An 18290-nucleotide genomic window follows, 5' to 3' on the forward strand; every position below is an offset into this window, starting at 1 on the left:
TGAAACGTACTTCGATTAGGAAATCAGAAAAACATTAACATCCAATGGATGTAGGGTTTGAACTTGCGATTATTATCTTCTTCTCCTTTTTTCTTCCCGAAGATAAGCTTGCTACTTATATGGTGGCTGAAGGCTATTGCAACTAAGATTATTGAACCGCACCTAAGAATAATATTTTTTATATGAATACTTGAAGTATTCGGCTTACATACACTAATAATAAAAAAAGATCAGGTGGCGTTTTGCCATTGGAACAAATCAGGTACATTATCGGTGTTGGAACTTCCATCGCTGGAACTTTTTGACCGATCTGTATTATATCGACTTTTTTGAGGGCGCCTTGGACCACGGTGGGACGCTGAGGGTCCTGAAGAAGTCCTTCTCATTTGAAACAAAGTAGAAGGCATATCCAACTTGTCGCTTTTTGTACTCTGTGGATTTTCTAAGTAGCTGCCATCACCTTTAGGATTATTACCTGATGATAGGGATTTTTGATTACTAGTGGCTCTAGTACTCATTGACGACAATATTCCTTGGCTCAAAATTGAGTCTGTTGGGTTCAAAACTTCTTTGGCGTTCCTGCGCGATTGATCCATATCATCATTGAAAGTTGGGTCCAAAATTATACTGTTTTTACTCCGATTCGATGTAGTAGATGTCGTGTTAGTATTTGAAATGTCCGGCGTGTCCACTAATAAAGGTGCTAATCCAAGAGATGCGTCTACAATGTAGTCATAGTCTACCCCAGAATAATTAACATTCGTCATGAAATTATTGAAATTCCCCAAGTCGTTAAAATCACAGTTGTCCACACCATGATTTGTGTTTCCAATACTGCTGCTTTGGCTCCTATGACCAGCAGTTGACGGTGGTTTAAAAATTGAACCGGTATTTGTAGCGGTTTTGTTATCAGCTCCTGGATCCCGTGAAATAGAGCTTTGATCATTCTGGTAGAGAAAGTTATTGATACTGATATTGGAGAAAGAATTATCGTTGTTTAGTAATCTCATTAGCTTTGTCAGGCTATAATTGCTCTTGTTATTGAAAGCTAAATTATTATTTTCCATAATAGAGTCTTTATTTTTCTCATGTAATTTGCTACTTGCCAAACTTTCAGTATTTTGTTTAATGACGGGCTCTAACCGTTCTGATTTAGACCCCATATTATCTTTCATGAGATCTAAATTACTAGGCAAACTGAACAGTGCATCCATGTGCATAGGTTTATTATTAGTCATATTTGGATCCGTTTTGGAGTTTCCAGCCTGTAAAAAGGGTGCCGCATTTAAGAAACCAAGGTTTTCTATATTGGCATCTGCAGCGTCCGTCGAAAATCTATCACACCCGTTGAAATTGCTATTATTATTATTCGCGCCATTTGCTCCTTCAGGATGGGTAAATAATGCAGTAAGATCCGTATTACTAAAAGAGAAAGGAAACAGATTACTAGTCGACATGGTTTTCTTATTATTATGCTGGAAATTCTCTGCATTCTGGGATTTAAATATACTGCCAGTGTCGACACCCCGTTTCGTATCCGTTTCGTATTTCAACCTTTTACTACCATTGCTGGTATTTTCTATTGGTGACTGATCCGGACCAGAATTATTCTTCTTATTGTCATCCTTCCCATAAAGGTACTCATATTCTGGGTTTTCTCTTTTCACGATAGATTTTCTTGGTCTAGTTTCTGGACTATCTTTCGATTGAGAGCCAAGAATTGGTTTTATGGACGTAGTGGTGGCCAGCGGTAATCCCATTAATCTGTTATAATAATTCAATTTTTTTTCCAAAAATTTGTCCAGTCTTTCTACCTTTACGTTAGGAGCTTTTAATAACAGGTTAATAGTCATATCATAAAGTTTCAGGGTGTGCCAAGAGGCAGTTCCAGGCAAATCCAGAAGCCTATCATTTTCTATGTCTTTAATGGTATCAAGAAGAAGGTTCTTATTATCCAAAAACAAAGCACCACCTTTAGTATATTCCAATGAACCTCTGGCACATAATAAAGAAAATCTGATCAAAGTTCTTGAAACATTCAAAGGCAATGGTATATACATCCAATTAATAGTTTGGAAAATCATGAGCGTCGCATTTGTAGCTTGTTGTAAAATGATATACGATGATGATGTCCTTATAGCAGGAGATGTCATATCAACATCCACTATCATGTGGTCCTGGTCATTACTGCCTTTAGAGTCATTGCTAAACACCGATTGTTTCTTTTTCGTTCCATTATCAATGTTTTTAGGTAAAGGCTTCGTCGCGATGACCGGTAAATGAATCATTGATTTGGCTAGGAAATAAAAAAGTAATAGAATTTTCTTTTCAAATAGTATGATGTCTTTTTTTTCAAATCTTGTTTCTATGTTTTTCGAATCATTTACTCTTATCTCGTCTAAATTTACGGTTCCATTTACAGTTATTTGAAAGTAATACATTTTAGGTAGTTGACTTCTCCAGTTATCCAGTGCGTTTTCATGTACTAGTGCTACTTCAGAAGTTATTCTTTCATCCATCATTCCTCTCTTAAATATCGAGTCTAAAATGTTGCCTAATATTTTGGCAAACCTAATTATCTGAAGTGAAAAGCTCGACACTTGGCCTTGTAGTTGAATCTTCTTAGCTTTTTTATTCGTTTTTTTATTTTCCATAAATAATTGATCCTTATATTCAACATCAGAGATCGGTAATGCACATTCAATATCGAAATCTTTGAGTAGACGTGGAACACCTAGTTGCAAAGAAGCAAAAACGTCAACGTAATAAATTGCCCAAAATAGTAACCTCCTCTCGCTTTGTTCAAATTTTTGTAAAACTGGGTTAGAGTGTACACTCAATACGGCGCTAGGACATCTGTGAAGTCTCAATTGTTGTGCCATAGAGACAATACGGCCTCTCACTCCATAAATCGCGGAAATGTCACCCACGTTCAGATAATAAAAAGATGCCAAGGATAGTAGTTGTAAGGATGGTAGTGAGGTTGTCGACATATTCAAAAAATAAGGATTCTTCGGAATTATCAGGGAAAGCTGATGATAGTATGCCATCAATCTGGCATACTTAGAATTTGGGTTCTTTGGTACAGTATACTTTATTTTCTCCATTTTTATCTTAACTAATAGCCCCATCAGCAGCATCATTGAAAGTTTCAGGGCAAACAGTTCATGATTGGTAGTGACGATACTTGTATTAGTGACGTTGGTTTTCAAATTTGCTGAAGACAAATCCTTCACGACTTCGACAAAGTTATTGAAGTATAACAAGAAATGGTCATTGTTAAGGATTGGTACTTGATTCGACCAAAATTTGAAAAACAAGTGTAAAAGTTCTTTAATTTCAGTGAGGGAAAGCAGCTCATTATCATGATCGTTAGGTAGATTTTCTGATTGCTTGGAGAATGAGTCTATATCAAATTTCAAAGAAACTAAAAACCCCTTTAAATCAACAAACTCTGATAAGTTTGTGGTTTGAAACTTTTTAAAGAACGCCGAATCATCATCGAGAATTTTATCTTCACCCTTCTCCTTCAATTTGGTTGAAGTCGAAGGCGGTAGAAGCCGTGGAGCTGGTAATCTATTCTTCAATGAAGATAATAACGATACCGTATATAGACATTGTTTTGAGTTGAAACCAAATATTTGCCTTATTCTAGTCAAAAGCTGGGGAATAAACAGAATCTCTTCAGTGGACCTGGGAATGGATAAAGAAACCAAAGTCGCCAATTGAGTGCTACGTTGATGAGTCGTCATTAATTTTAGTGCCTTTACTGCAGGAAGACCCGGTGCCTCATCTTGTTCAAACGAAATGGCGGTCGGATCGTTCAAACTTGTGGAAGTAGGCTTAACGTGCAAATGATTTGTACAGGAAATACCGTCACACACATGGTCTTTTTGTGGAGGTAAAGGTGCTGCTGCTAATGAATTCATTACTGTATTACTATTATCACTGTCCATTTTTCCATTTTGCAGCTGCTTATTAACAGTTTGATTTAATAAATATATATTTGTGGAAGATAAATTCAATGGTGCGTCTTTTAGCTCCTGCTTAAAACTGCCATTAGCGGTGTTATCCATAGACGTTGGTGGCCGCGATTGTGAAACAAGGCTAATTTGCTGTTCTTTGATGTCACACAAAGCTAACAAACGCTTATTTTCTGCCTCCAGTTCACGTACTCTTTCTTCCAGGCTCTCTGTATAGCCTTTCGGATACGCTTTCCTTAGCAGTTTGTCGCTTATTCTACATTCAAATCCAACCGCAGCACATTGCGAACACTGTGGCCTTTTGCCATCGCATCTTGTTTTCTTAGATCTGCACCTATCACAGGCTTGTGCTATCCTATAAATAGGTGTAGATAAAGGCGTCGGGGAGGTGGTCTTGATCATTGCGTCTTTTGTATTTTCAGAAGAGTGGGAGTTTGCTTCTGAACTTAGAGTTCTGTTAGAAATATTAGGGCCGCTGAGCGCCTGCGAACCAAGAGTTCTAATGACTCTGGGTTCCAAGCCTTGCCGATCAGAATTGTTATTTGCCATAATATTGTAACCTGTGCTTTATTTAACTGATGTATTTGCTCTAAAAAATTGTGTAAAAATGCTTGTAAATAGGTCAATATCTTGATGAATTATCATCAAATCTTCGGTGTTTTTTTGTCTCACGACTATAAAGGGGAGTTTGACAAATGATACTGTTTTTAAGGTGGTTTTCTTTTTTAAGTGTCACTGACCAATCATACTCTCGTCCCCGCAAATGTCAGCCCCGCCACTCCATGCATACCATGAATATCGCTACATACGAAATATTCGCTAGAAACCTCGGCGGCAAAAGTGCTTGTTAGCACAGTAGACTGAATTGTATCAACAAGAGAGAATCCCAAATAGAAGTAACTGTCTCAAAATTGGATCGAATTGAGGAAATATCCTTTTATGAGGTTCATTACTTCAAACACTTGATTGTTCTAGCTTCTCTTCCTCTATTACTAACACACGCACGCACACAGACACACCCTCTCTTTGACGCCATCTTTGTTGTTCCGCAAACAAACACTAATGGAACCAAAGAAAACAAAAGAATAAGATCCGAATAACTGTACTACCAAATTCTCAATAAAACGGAATGCCCCGCACTTTCTAGCACAGCCGAAGTGCCCCGAAAGGGTAAGCTATGAGGTCGCAATTACATAATGATAGCAAGTCTGGTACAAACAAACAGTAATGTTATTTTGGCAGCATCATTTTACCCTTGAATAATGTGCAGTTTCCTTAGGCTTATATGTGGGTATGTGCCAGAAGTTGAGGTGTGTATATAAAGAATATCAGTCTCCGGGTAACGTGGTATGCTCTCCTAAATTCCAGTTTCTTGCTTGGCCCTTTTCATATTAGGAGATACTCCTTCTAGAAGGGTTTGAACCTCTATTATCGTCATAGATGAACAAAAGTCGATGTTGCCCATTCATTTAAAGGATCAAACTGCATTTCTTGTTGGTTAGCATATATAAGTAATAACAGTGCTATAGAGTACGGTCTTCTTCGAGCGTGCAGAAATATTAGATGAAGATGCCAAGGCGTGTAAGGGTTAATTTCTCAAAGCTGCTTTACAAAATTACCAAACTATCCATAGTATTGACTATACTATATATTTATTTTACACCCAAAATTATCTCCCGAAACAATGAGTCATTGCAGCATGTTTTCCCTAATAAATACAGCGACTATCAAATAAATTTAATCATAGCGCACCCTGATGACGAGGTAATGTTTTTCTCACCCATGATCTCTCAACTACATTCGTACTTTCCAAATACCGTCCCATTCAACATAATCTGCTTGTCAAAGGGCAATGCCGAAGGCCTTGGCCAAACCAGGGTAAGAGAGTTAAATGACTCAGCCGCTTTATTATTACATAATGAAAGAGCCGTCTCGGTACAAGTTATGGACTTCCAGGATGGTATGAATGAAGTCTGGGACATCGATTCCATCACCTCTACCCTCTCACAAACGATAGGGATCAACAATAATGAGCTGAACCAGATTATCGTTACGTTTGATTCTTACGGTGTATCAGGCCATATCAATCATAAAAGCTGCCATACCGCTGTTAGGAAATTGATCGCAGATTATACTCGTTCAAACGTCAGGAAAGAGGTGAAAACCCCTCTTATTACGGCATTATACCTGAGAAGCTACAAAAACAATATTGTTTTAAAGTACAACTCTTTTATTTGGGAAATATTGAGAATGCTTTACGGTTTGATTTCCCCATTCCGTAAAACCACCCAGGCGCTTCCGTCTGACGTAGTGGCCGAAAAAAATAGCCTTCTATTAATGAACACGCATGCGCAGTACATACTGGCCTTTGCTGCTATGCTAAATGCTCACAAATCCCAAGTTGTGTGGTTTAGATACGGATGGTGGATTCTATCAAGATTTGTTTTCGTGAATGAATTTGACGTTTATATATATTAAACACTACATTTTGGGCACATAGAAAACAAAGTCCCAATATTATTTACATCCTATAGAATAAGAATATATATATAGAGAAAAAGAACATGCTAAATTTTGTTACACTTTTTCACCACAGGCTACCTATAATCATACCATCGTCTTCATCGTCATCAAAACCACTCGGTTCCAATTTATTCCTCTCCTTTTTGTTCTCAATTTTTGATTTATTTTTCTTACTCCTTAAAAGCAAACGATTTGTACAAAAAATATTCAAATTCTTGGTTATTGTTCTATCAAAACCAAAATCGTTAATAAATTCCCTTACTGCTGAAATCCTACCTCTATCTACAAGCTGCTTAATGATATATTTCTGGTATTTGATAAGAACAATATTAAGTTTATCGGAATTAGTTTCCCTCAATCTTTCAATTCCTGATTTGAAACTCTTCAAAACATCAATTCCAAGAGGAAAATTACCCGTTTTCTTCATAATATCATACAGTTGTCTCAGCGTCTCATAATCAACTGAAAGGCTTAGTCCTTTAGATACATGCCACTGCTTCATCAAATGCCAACATCTAATGACAGATGTAGCTTTCTTGTCCTTTGCTGGTGTCCAAGCAAAATTGCTCAACTGAAACAGTCTTCTCCAAAACAGCGCATCTAACTTCACTTCCGGATAATGTTTTATGAACGAATCTAAAATACTCAGACCTCTGTGAAGATCGTTGTCATTGTAGTGGAATGACACCAAAATTGAAATAAGAATCTTTGAACTTGGATAGCATCCTCGAGGCTTAATTGCCACGTGGCTAGGAAACTCTTGCGTTGTTATATGCCATATATGTTCAATACACCTTTCCAATATTTGTGTTTGCCCTAAGTGTCCAAATGACTGAATTAAGGTGGATAGCAAATCCTCAGAATTTAAGAACCTTTTCTCATGTAATACAAGATCAGCAATCTTCAACAACGTTTGATGATCCATGACCTTATAGGTAGAAGAGAGACGAATTGATGTATTTTTCGCCCCTAGTCGAACAATCTTCCGTAGTTGCTTTTGATCTTGTCCGCTGTTATCTGGTATCTTCCAATAAGCTGCCAATGCACCGCAACGCAATTTCAAGAAGTGAACCATTGTGCCTATATCTGCATTATTTGGGGAGAGTAATATATCTGGGTTTCTGTCAATAATAAAAGTTAAAATTTTTTGAGCTTTACCTAATTGACCAAGCTCTATAAAATTTCTGATCAAAAGATTTATATCAAAAATTTCGCATGCATCTAATGTTGTATTTCGCAAATTAATATGATTCCTTTTGGCATCAACTTTCTCTGCATACAATGAAAATATTTTAAACCAGAATTCTGAATACTTGACCTTTATGTCTCTACAAATTCCCCTGATTTGGAACCGTAGTGAATATAGTTTATTCAGAAGAAAAGATAGCTCTGCTAAAGACAAAGAGTTCCTAGGTCCAGAGTCTACGGTCTTCGTGAATAGGTAACTAATACCTTTGGAAAAGTCTAGTTCAGTCGATCCGCTAGAACTTATAATTCGTCTTAAAGTGTACACATCTATGGGTATTCCCTTTAACTCAAATTTGTCATAATCTCTAGGAGTGTTTCCATTATTTAAATGACCAGTTGCACACATACTGTGAGTTGAGAAAGATTTTCGGGTTGAAGTGTCATTTATGGTTACACACGTTCTTCGGGAGTGGGTATAATGAAATATCGCTCTATTCGGCAGTACGTCGATTTCTTGTAACGATTTAAACGATTCTGTGCAAAACCTTTTCATATAAAGCCCCAAAATACTGCAGGATGGACATTTAGTCAGTTTATTCATCCACATTTAATCATAAACCTAGGCAGCTAACTGGTGACAAGGAGGAGCTTTAATACTTTTCTCTTGATTTTGAACTTTTTACAAAGGTCAATATTAAAAGGTTCTTTTTCAATGTTTTCCTTTTCTATTGAGAATGAACAGTAACCCGCTCTTTCTCTAGCAAAAAACAGATGCTATTTGATATCGAAACTATGTAGTAGCATCGCAAGTATATATCCGTAACGCTACCTACCTCACTACATTAAAAAACTATTGACACTGTTCAGTGTTGCTCTTGACGGATTAACATTACGACCGTGCAAGTGAGAAATCAATTTTGTCAAGTGTTTTCTTATTATAATCTTATTAACTTCCGGTAACTCCTGAGTGAGCATCCATTCTTCGGTATACTTGGTACAAAGGATACTCAAAATCACACCAATTGACATATCTGTCCCCGTATTGCAACATACAAGCATGGGCCTCATTTCTTCTGCTCGATTTGCGAACGCCAATTCAACTTCTTCGTGAATCTTCGGTAAAATAGATCGTAAAGCCTTTGAACTTTTCTTGTCTCCACTTTGCAATTTATAAACTGTAATAAAGGGATTTGATTTGGTTGCTTCTACAACACCTGCATCTTCGGCAACAGTTACAGAATCACTTAAAATTAGAACTTTACCGTACTCTGATTTTAATTCTTCTTTCAATTTTTCATTGATGAATAAGCCTTGAACTACTTTTCCCAGGGATATTTCATCCGTGATTTTATCAACTTTCCCAAAAATTTCATCCAAGCCACCTTTATCTTGAATATACATTTGACTTTTTAGCTTTTTAGCAACTAAATCCGTGATATAGTCATGCAACTGATCGTCTGAGTTATTTTTGTCACATAAAAATTCTACGTGAGCCCAAAACATCTTTGAATCTAAACCAAAAGACCAGAGCTCATGGTCGTCGGCTGCACCCTGCACATAGGTAAAGCCATACCGTTTATCCATACCATCTTGTGCTTGGTAACTCACTGTGCACAAAATAATAGGTATAATGTTTTGGTCTTCAGGGGTTTCCCAAGTTTCATGCTGCTGTATTTCGCCCGTAAAATAATCAACAGAATGGTTTAGTAATGACGAGCCGGGATGAACCCATATGGGTCGCAATATTTTGCCCATAAACAGTTCATTTAATTTCTTAGAATCTATAATATTTAACTTTCGTAGTTTGGTAACTAACTCAGGTATTTTTCTCTTGATCATGTCGTACTCTGATTTGGGTACCGTCTCAGGCGGAAGGTATAACGCTTTATCAATGTCGAAGTTTTCTTCTGTTTCTTGAAGCATAATCGTATTCAATACCGCACACCAAATGGGAACAGTTTTACTTAGAGCATCCGGTATTTTTTTACCTCTTCTTGTACTATCGACGATTATAATACCTTTATTATCTCTAATAGTCTCTAACAAATGGAAGTTCAATCTTCGGGTGCTAAAGTCCCATTGATTGACGTGGCCATCTGTGCTTTTGAAGTAACTGGTCTGCTTATAAGTTGATGGCTTGCAATACCATATCCCACATCTTTCATTGGGCACCAGTGGAAAATAGGGAAATACAGGAATAACTCGATCTTGTAAAAATTTATTGTCTAAAAGGATACTCTGAAGTCGATTTCTGACGGATTTATTTTCCTTTCTAACATCTCTATTTATCTTGGTTAGCGATAGACAAATTTCTTCATCCATCGTGACTTCACAGATCTGTTCTCCAAAGTTATAACTATTCAATGGCCCCAATAAAATTCATCACGAGCTCAAAATTTCATTTATGCAATTTTTTTCACTTGTCAATGTATGAATAAGAGCCTATCACAACTAGGCAGACACGTGCACATACCGACGTCCATACACATAGACACACATAAACATACTGAAACGAGGTTCAACCATCGTCTATTAACTAGTGACCATGTTTCTAGTATATTATTATGTTGGAAGAAGAATCATATATCGTTTATCGACTACTATTCGCACTACTCGTATATTATAACATACTGTGTTAGAAGATGACATAAGTTATGAGAAGCTGTCATCAAAGTTAGAGGAAGCTGAAATGCAAGGATTGATAATGTAATAGGATAATGACTGACAACATATAAAATGACAATAAAAGCATATACAGAATTATGTAGAATTACGAGTTCCATTTATTGGATTCCTATATCCTCGAGGAGAACTTCTAGTATATCTACATACCTAATATTATTGCCTTTATCAACAATGGAATCCCAACAATCATCTCAAAATTCACCAATCTCTCATTGTCTATGTTCGTTTCAGGTGTGATTATTTTCTGGCATTTTATCCGCGAGATAACTGTTACTATTAATGTAACATAGTGTACTAGAAAAATGCTTAGACCAGTCAGTGTACTCTCGGTAGCCAAGTTGGTTTAAGGCGCAAGACTGTAATTTATTACCACGAAATCTTGAGATCGGGCGTTCGACTCGCCCCCGGGAGAATTTTTTATTTTTTCATAATTATTGTTAATTTATTAGGGATTCATTTAGATTTAGCCAAGGTTGTAATGAAAAGTCATACCCTGTACTTTCAATAAGAGTTTAGAAAAGCAAAGCTTTTTTCTACTACCAATCAAAAAAAAATAGATTGCAGCAACAGATATAATGCAATCAATCAATAACGCCTTTGGCAGCACTGATGACTTTAATAATGAAATGGATGAACCAGGTTATAGAAAGTTTGATATGCACGAAGGAATCTTGTTTTGCGTTGAGCTATCAGAAACCATGTTCAAAGAGTCATCTGAACTAGATTATAAATCGCCTTTACTGGAAATTCTAGAGTCTTTAAATGAATTGATGTCCCAGTTGGTCATTACAAGACCTGGAACAGCTATTGGTTGCTATTTTTATTATTGCTATAGAGATGATGCCAAGGAAGGAATATATGAACTGTTTCCATTAAGGGATATTAATGTTAGGTTTATGAAGAAATTAAATGATTTATTGGAAGATTTATCGTCGGAAAGAGTGACTCTGTATGAATATTTTAACTTCCAAAAAACTGAGAATCAAAAGCAAATGCCTTTAGCTTCTCTATTCACGTTCATACTTGACACTTTTTTGCAAGACAGCTCGGGCCAAAAGCAATTAAACAACAAGAGAGTATTCCTATTCACCGATAATGATAAACCACAAGAAGCACAAAATGCGGACGATAGAGCAAGGTTAAGGAGGCTTACAGTTGATTTATTTGACAATAAAATAAACTTTACAACTTTTTTCATTGGGTATGTTAATAATTCATTTGATAATGAGTTCTATTCGGACATTTTACAGTTAGGTTCCCATAAAAATAAGACTATAGGTTTAAATTCTGAATTTGATGGTCCAAACACAAAGCCCATAGATGCCAAATATATCAAATCCCGGATTCTAAGGAAAAGGGAAGTAAAAAGAATAATGTTTCAATGCCAATTGATATTTGATGAGAAAACAGATTTTATTATTGGAATCAAAGGTTATACCATGTATAGCCATGAAAAAGCTGGAGTTCGATATAAACTTGTTTATGAGCATGAAGATATTAGACAAGAAGCATATTCAAAAAGAAAGTTTTTGAATTTCATGTCAGGAGAAGATGTTACAGATAATACAGTTAAAGTTTATCCGTATGGCGATCTCGACATCAATTTATCTGAGCATCAGGATCAGATTGTTATGGAGGCTTATACTCGAAAAGATGCGTTTTTAAAAATCACTGGATTCCGCTCATCAAGCATATCAATGCACTACTTCAACAACATAGAGAAAAGCTCATTCATTGTGCCTGATGAGGAAAAGTATGAAGGCTCGATAAGAGCTTTGACTTCTTTATTAAAAATTTTGAGAAAAAAGGACAAAATTGCCATATTATGGGGAAAACTTAAATCAAATTCTCATCCTTCACTTTTTGTATTATCACCTTCAAATATTAAAGAATATAATGAAGGATTTTATCTCTACAGAGTTCCATTCTTGGACGAAATTAGAAAATTCCCTAGTTTGCTATCCTATGATGATGGTTCTGATCACGAAATAGATTATGACAATATGAAAAAAGTAACGCAAAGTATAATAGGATATTTTAATCTGAGAGACGGATATAACCCATCTGATTTCAAAAACCCATTATTACAAAAACATTACAAAGTTTTACACGATTACCTGTTACAAACCGAAACTGCTTTTGAAGAAAACGAGACATCAGATACTAAAATGGATAGAATTGTACACGAGGACGATTCCTTAAGGAAATTATACCATATACGAAATAAAATTCTAGAGTCTGAAAAATCTGAAGATCCGGCGATTCAAAGGCTAAATAAATACGTGAAAATTTGGAATATGTTTTACAAAAAATTCAACGTTGATGATATCTCAGTCAAAAAAGAAAAGAAGTCCCTTGATAAAAAACCGAAGTTCAATATTTAAGGACAACTATTATTATCCTACATTCCGTTAAATAAAATATACTGTTTGAGAAATTGGCATTACAATTATTATTATTGCCTTTTTGTTGGGTCCAAGATTATATTATCTAACTAAGAGTAAATACTTTATGGGTACCAGTAATCTATAGCTCCAACTCCAAATCACACACCATAGACAAATGATCACTTGCGTATTCTCCAACATGTGGTTGTCCATGTTTTGTCATCTCCTTGCCGGGCGGCATTCTTAGAAAACCTCTGCATTTCATCTCGTTTACTTTTTCAAAATCGCCGAGGTTTTCTACTTCCTGACAGTTACTTCGTAGGTCCCATTTCTTAACATAAAATAGATAGTCCAATAACCCGCGCCATGTGTTTGCCCAATTAGAAATTTCAGGTTCGCCTCTATCATTGTCAAGGCCTGCATTCTCTGGATGAACATTTCTGTACCCAACAGAATATAGTGAAATTGCTCTCATATCCAATGAATTATGAAGTTGTGCCATTTTATCTACCAGTTCTATTTGTTCTTCGTTGGCATGATAATTCTCAGGAACAGGACTTTCAGGTTGGTCCTTGCCGTATTTTTCAATATTCCCACCTTCTTCGTCATCTGCACTTTCATCACCATCACGAGCTTTGGAAAACTTAAATGAAGTACTGCACTCAATAACAGTCTTTGCTCTGTTTTTGTAGTGCACCGGCTTGGATGTCATCGACAGATATGGCGTATCGAAAGGCTGAGAGTTGAAGTCGCCACAGAAAAATGGAAACCAGTGAGATAAATCGCCATCATTTTCGTTTTGTAAAACGTTTACACGGTGCATGAATTCCTTCATTTTCTTCAAAACGACATAGCATTGTCTTGTTCTTTCATAAGTACCAAATGGATGCCAGAAGAGATGTGTAGTACCAATCAAAATACCGCATTTTTTAGACGATGATTTACTCAGGTTCGATAAAACTTTCTCAGAAAACTTCAAAGCTAAAACCAAACCAACATTGTTTGTTGTTGTTCTCGTGGAAATATTTTCTGAGGTTTCTTTATCATAGTCAATTAGCATCTTGTCGACCTGCTGAAACATTTCTCTTCTCCACATGATGGCAACGCCATGGTTTTTTGTGGAATTCCTATAATATTGTCCATCGTATCCCAGTTTATTAAACTCGTCTTTCCAAAAACTTTGAAATTGAATGTGATCAATCTCTTGCAAACAAATGACATCGGCTTTATAATACTTAAACTCATTTAATAGAACCCTAGAACGCCTGTACCATTTTAAAGCGTCACCACTATCTGGGAAAAGCTTTCTACGAATCAGGGCTTGTGCTAAGCAGTTATAGGTCATCAGCTTGAATCTAAAACCAGTTACTGGTTCTTTCTCGTGTAGAACTAGGAAAGGTCTCTTGATAAAATGTAACTCTGGCGGACAATCCGGATCAACGCCTTGAGCCAACATCGCATCTCTCTTAGCCTTTCTCATCGCATCTCTTTCGGCCCGAATCTTGGCAATATGTTCTGGTGTCACTATGGGTTTCGATTTCTTACCTTTCTTGCCCTTCTTTTTAGTTTGAGGTATCGAACCATCGCCAGTTGGATGTCTTATATCTTTAACAGGCTTATTATTTTGCATATTTGAAGTAGACGGAACATCTGGAGTAGCCACTTTAATTTCTTTTTCCTGTGTCATATTTAATATCCCTAATCACAGTAAAGAAGTTTCAAGGTAACTATATCCTCATCTTACGGCAATATTGATATTATTTCCTTACATTTGCACTCTTAACCATTCAATGCAGCCATTTTTTTGACAGACTAGAGATCTTTCTGCACGAAACAACTCTCGAAGAGTTTTTATTAATTAAGGATCGAGTATGTCATCATAAAAGAGTTAGATCTTGGGACTACTCTTGAGGGACCACTCAGTATAAGGTATTAACAGATATTAGGAATGGCATTTTACAAGATCGCCCTAAAAAGATCACTCATCGGCGTACCACACACAACGAAGAGCATTGTGAAAAGCTTGGGTTTAGGTAAGAGAGGGTCTATAGTCTATAAAAGAGTGAACCCAGCCATAGCTGGTTCCCTAGCTAAAGTGAAAGAGTTAGTTACAGTAAAAGTCACAAAGCATGAACTAACACCATCTCAGCAACGTGTACTGAGAATGTCTAACCCTGGGTTCGTAGTAGAGAAGAGAAGCACAGTTTAAAGCAATGAGAAGTGAAGCAATTGGATTCACCTTCTTCTCGATATTCCTGACTTACATATGTATATAGTGTTTTTCTTTTCTTTATAGGCAAAAATCTCGTTAGTATTTATGCAAATTAAACTATAAAGAAATCAATACGTTAACTGCAACTGAATACTGAGAAACGAACTCAGACTTAGCGCACCACAAGCGTACTTTGAAATATATTCAACTTTAATTATCAATAATTTATATTTATATATATATATATAATTTTTATTTTCTTATACTCATTGTCAGTAAAAGATAAATCCAATGCTGTATATTATATTTACAGGGAAAAAATATGCATTATCCATTACTTTTCGACCTTCGAAAAAACGTTCCTTTTTATAGCTTTTCCAGCTCTAACATTCCCTCTAGACAATCTATCTTGGAAATTTTACAATCTTTCACAATATCTCCAATCATTGGATAATACTTAGCTTTTGGTTGCAATTTCAATGTTCCTCTAGCAAATGACAAGCTTGGAAAAACGCAACCAGCAAATCCGTTTTGTGGCACTGATGTTATCATTACATCATATGTCCTTCCTGGATCTGACTTCGCTAGCTTCTTTAAATAATTTAATGTCCAGTATGTTGATGAATCACGACTAGCCCTTTTCAATATATCTGCTCGAGATTGGATGGACCAGATTAGACTATCAATTTGAGTTTGTGTAAAACATAGCGGCTTTTTCTGCAAATGACGATGAATCTGTAGATGATTTATCAAGTCTGGAAAGCGACGAAGGGGTGATGTTACAGTCAAATACTGCTTAGCCCCAATCATTTCGTGCCTAAAGGGCCGACCGGTATAGAAACTCGAATTCAACAGTGATGAAAGCTTAACAATATCTCTCAACTTTGGAAAGAGTCCTTTTTTCGTACCTGTTATCATAGAATCATATTGCTGTTGTGCTATCAGATCCAACGGTAGCTGTTTATAACATCTAAACACACCACCGATATTGTTCTCTGCGAAATATCTACCCGTTAAGGTATTGGCCAAGATCATCATTTCTGAGACCAAGACGGTAGACGGTGTTTCCTCTTGGTTTGAAAACGATACCTCAGTCAATTCACCTTCTGCATTAGCGTTTAACGTCACCATACCTTTGTTGAAACCTTCCCCAAAAATAACAGCATTATTTTTCTTTATACGTTGCTCTCTCAATAATTTGGAAATCATGGATAAGCTTTCCAAATCTGCTTTCACAGGAGATGATTCATTATCGGGTGCACTAAGAATCTTATCGACATCATCGTAAGTTGCTTTGGGAAAATTCGACACAAAGCCTTTCCGGATTCTAAAACTGTCATACATAATTTCAAGAGATTTCCCACATCCTTGATAACCAACTTTTACGTCGACAGAGAAGGATATTGTTTTTGTCCTTTTTCCATGTTTTCCCAAGTCAGAAAGATGACAAATAGCTTGAGGAAGCATGGGAACAACTACATCTGGTAAATAGGTGGTAAAGGACCTCTTGAAAGCAATATTCAGAATATCCGTGCTAATACCCACAGAATCAATAGCAGTACTTTCTGGGAACATAGATGTTGGATCTGCAATATGAATATGTAGAGTGTACATTCCATCCTTACCGTGATTTTCTACTGAAACACCATCATCAATCTCATGTGCAGTATCTGAATCTATACAAAAAACCCTAAGATCACCAAAGTCATATCTATCACTATCATTACCGGAGTTCTCCCTTTGTAAATCTTCTATATTAGTTAAATAATATAGTTTTTGTTGCGATTCCATCAATTTCGAGGAAGAAGGCAATGCTAGATCCATATTCAGTAGTAATGGATTAGATAATGAATTTGGTACAATCTCATTGATCAAATCCTGACATACATCTCTTGTAATATCATAATCCTTGTAGCGTACTATCTTTCTAAATATTTTGGAGATCAGAGTTACTATAATCCCATTATTGTGAAAGTTACCAGCCGCAAAATCTTTCAACAGTTGGATTACAGAAGGATATAAATTTGAAATATCTCGATACTTCCTTTCGTTTACCAGCTTCACAAACGTATTAACTTCCTTGTAACTATTAGCTTCTAGTTTCTCTATTACCTGTGCGTAGTATAAATGTTGTGATTTTAAAGGGACAATCGTTACCGATATAGGTGACAGCAGGGCTGTGTTCAGATGTATTTCTCCCCAAAGATTAGATTCTTGTTGTTGTAAAATAGCCCAGTACGTGGAAACAAAGGTAGGCGAATTTATTGCCACATTGTCTGCAGTGTGATAATTATTCACTAAATCTGTTAAATAATCTATTCCATATTTACCGTCCAAAGCTTTATTCAAATCCAATTTCTGGACCAACCCGACTAAGGTGAAAAAAGGGATTTGCCACGGTCCCATATAATTTTGTAATGATCTGTGAAGAAGCTGCAGCTTTTTTGTAGTAATTGGCAAACATTTCCAAGCTAATTTTGAGATTTGTGCAGGATACCTACTAGTTATTAACTGTCTTGTCACGATCGGCAAAATATTCGTTTGGTTAGAAATGTTCTTTAAAGTTCCGATAGGCAAATGTTTGTGATGACCCTCGGGTTGTATTAAAGAATTGACTCCAACAGGTAGTTTATGAGGGATCCTCAATAACACTCGATTTTTTGTTGCAAAACACATGGTTCCGTCAATAGCAACAAAGGTATACCGTGGATCCATAGTACTACTGGGAAGACTCACACACATTGCTAATTCGTTTGGTTTGACTTTCAAAAGAACCAAATCACCAACGTTCAGAGGGTTTTCCATTAATTGAGCGGGTTGAAATTCCATTGGGTCTAAGTCCTTTAACTTTGTATCTAGTTGCACATCTGAATTTATTAACTTGTGGAAGGAAATTTTTGGTTTCGTTAAAGACCGCCAGGTATTAGTGTACCATGCTTCGGAGGGTTTAATGTATCTATCTTTATAACGTTGATAGAATTCCTCTTTGATCTGAGAGAGTTGTTTTAATTCAATATCAGGCTCCAATCCTTTTGTTCGCTGTAAAAAATCTTTATTTATCGATTCTATATCCTTCTCTGTTCCAACTGAACCATTTGCTCCGCTTTCGATCACTTGTTCATTATCTAGTAGTTGTGTATAATCAAACTGTGCTTTTGCTTGCTGCCTCTTCTTACTTTGCTGTCGTTTGCCTCTCGTGGTCACTCTGAAGCAAGGGCCGCAAGAATGAAAACTTCTTGCAATGAGAAGAATATGTGCATTCCCCCTAGCTACCATCACCTAACCGTATTATATGTTTGCTTACAGATATGT

The 18290-nt window shown here is 36.3% G+C and overlaps 8 protein-coding genes and 1 non-coding gene across 9 annotated transcripts; 4 read left to right on the forward strand and 5 right to left on the reverse strand.

The window, feature by feature from the left end:
* Positions 1–230: 230 nt before the first annotated feature.
* CAT8 (DNA-binding transcription factor CAT8) lies at positions 231–4532 on the reverse strand (the record flags this gene model as incomplete). The annotated part of the gene is made up of 1 exon (XM_056225005.1): positions 231–4532. One exon carries the CDS (start codon positions 4530–4532, stop codon positions 231–233), a length of 4302 nt encoding a protein of 1433 aa, XP_056078867.1.
* Positions 4533–5552: 1020 nt separating this feature from the next.
* On the forward strand, positions 5553–6461 carry GPI12 (N-acetylglucosaminylphosphatidylinositol deacetylase; the record flags this gene model as incomplete). Its single annotated transcript, XM_056225006.1, has 1 exon — positions 5553–6461. The coding sequence occupies one exon, from the start codon at positions 5553–5555 to the stop codon at positions 6459–6461; it is 909 nt and encodes a 302-aa protein (XP_056078868.1).
* A 109-nt stretch (positions 6462–6570) lies between these two features.
* Positions 6571–8301, reverse strand: AEP2 (Aep2p; the record flags this gene model as incomplete). The annotated part of the gene is made up of 1 exon (XM_056225007.1): positions 6571–8301. The coding sequence occupies one exon, from the start codon at positions 8299–8301 to the stop codon at positions 6571–6573; it is 1731 nt and encodes a 576-aa protein (XP_056078869.1).
* A 230-nt stretch (positions 8302–8531) lies between these two features.
* Positions 8532–10016, reverse strand: RIT1 (tRNA A64-2'-O-ribosylphosphate transferase; the record flags this gene model as incomplete). The annotated part of the gene is made up of 1 exon (XM_056225009.1): positions 8532–10016. One exon carries the CDS (start codon positions 10014–10016, stop codon positions 8532–8534), a length of 1485 nt encoding a protein of 494 aa, XP_056078870.1.
* A 686-nt stretch (positions 10017–10702) lies between these two features.
* On the forward strand, positions 10703–10791 carry Smki_13.trna20Y. Its single transcript is given in 2 exon segments — positions 10703–10741; positions 10756–10791. It is a non-coding gene; the product is annotated as a tRNA-Tyr (tRNA).
* Positions 10792–10954: 163 nt separating this feature from the next.
* On the forward strand, positions 10955–12763 carry YKU70 (ATP-dependent DNA helicase YKU70; the record flags this gene model as incomplete). Its single annotated transcript, XM_056225010.1, has 1 exon — positions 10955–12763. The coding sequence occupies one exon, from the start codon at positions 10955–10957 to the stop codon at positions 12761–12763; it is 1809 nt and encodes a 602-aa protein (XP_056078871.1).
* Positions 12764–12905: 142 nt separating this feature from the next.
* Positions 12906–14453, reverse strand: NGL2 (RNA exonuclease; the record flags this gene model as incomplete). Its single annotated transcript, XM_056225011.1, has 1 exon — positions 12906–14453. The coding sequence occupies one exon, from the start codon at positions 14451–14453 to the stop codon at positions 12906–12908; it is 1548 nt and encodes a 515-aa protein (XP_056078872.1).
* A 261-nt stretch (positions 14454–14714) lies between these two features.
* MRPL33 (mitochondrial 54S ribosomal protein uL30m) lies at positions 14715–14975 on the forward strand (the record flags this gene model as incomplete). The annotated part of the gene is made up of 1 exon (XM_056225012.1): positions 14715–14975. One exon carries the CDS (start codon positions 14715–14717, stop codon positions 14973–14975), a length of 261 nt encoding a protein of 86 aa, XP_056078873.1.
* Positions 14976–15344: 369 nt separating this feature from the next.
* On the reverse strand, positions 15345–18254 carry DSS1 (exoribonuclease II; the record flags this gene model as incomplete). Its single annotated transcript, XM_056225013.1, has 1 exon — positions 15345–18254. One exon carries the CDS (start codon positions 18252–18254, stop codon positions 15345–15347), a length of 2910 nt encoding a protein of 969 aa, XP_056078874.1.
* Positions 18255–18290: the final 36 nt, after the last annotated feature.

The sequence above is a fragment of the Saccharomyces mikatae genome (assembly GCF_947241705.1).
Source record: "Saccharomyces mikatae IFO 1815 strain IFO1815 genome assembly, chromosome: 13".
Classification (NCBI taxonomy): domain Eukaryota; kingdom Fungi; phylum Ascomycota; class Saccharomycetes; order Saccharomycetales; family Saccharomycetaceae; genus Saccharomyces; species Saccharomyces mikatae.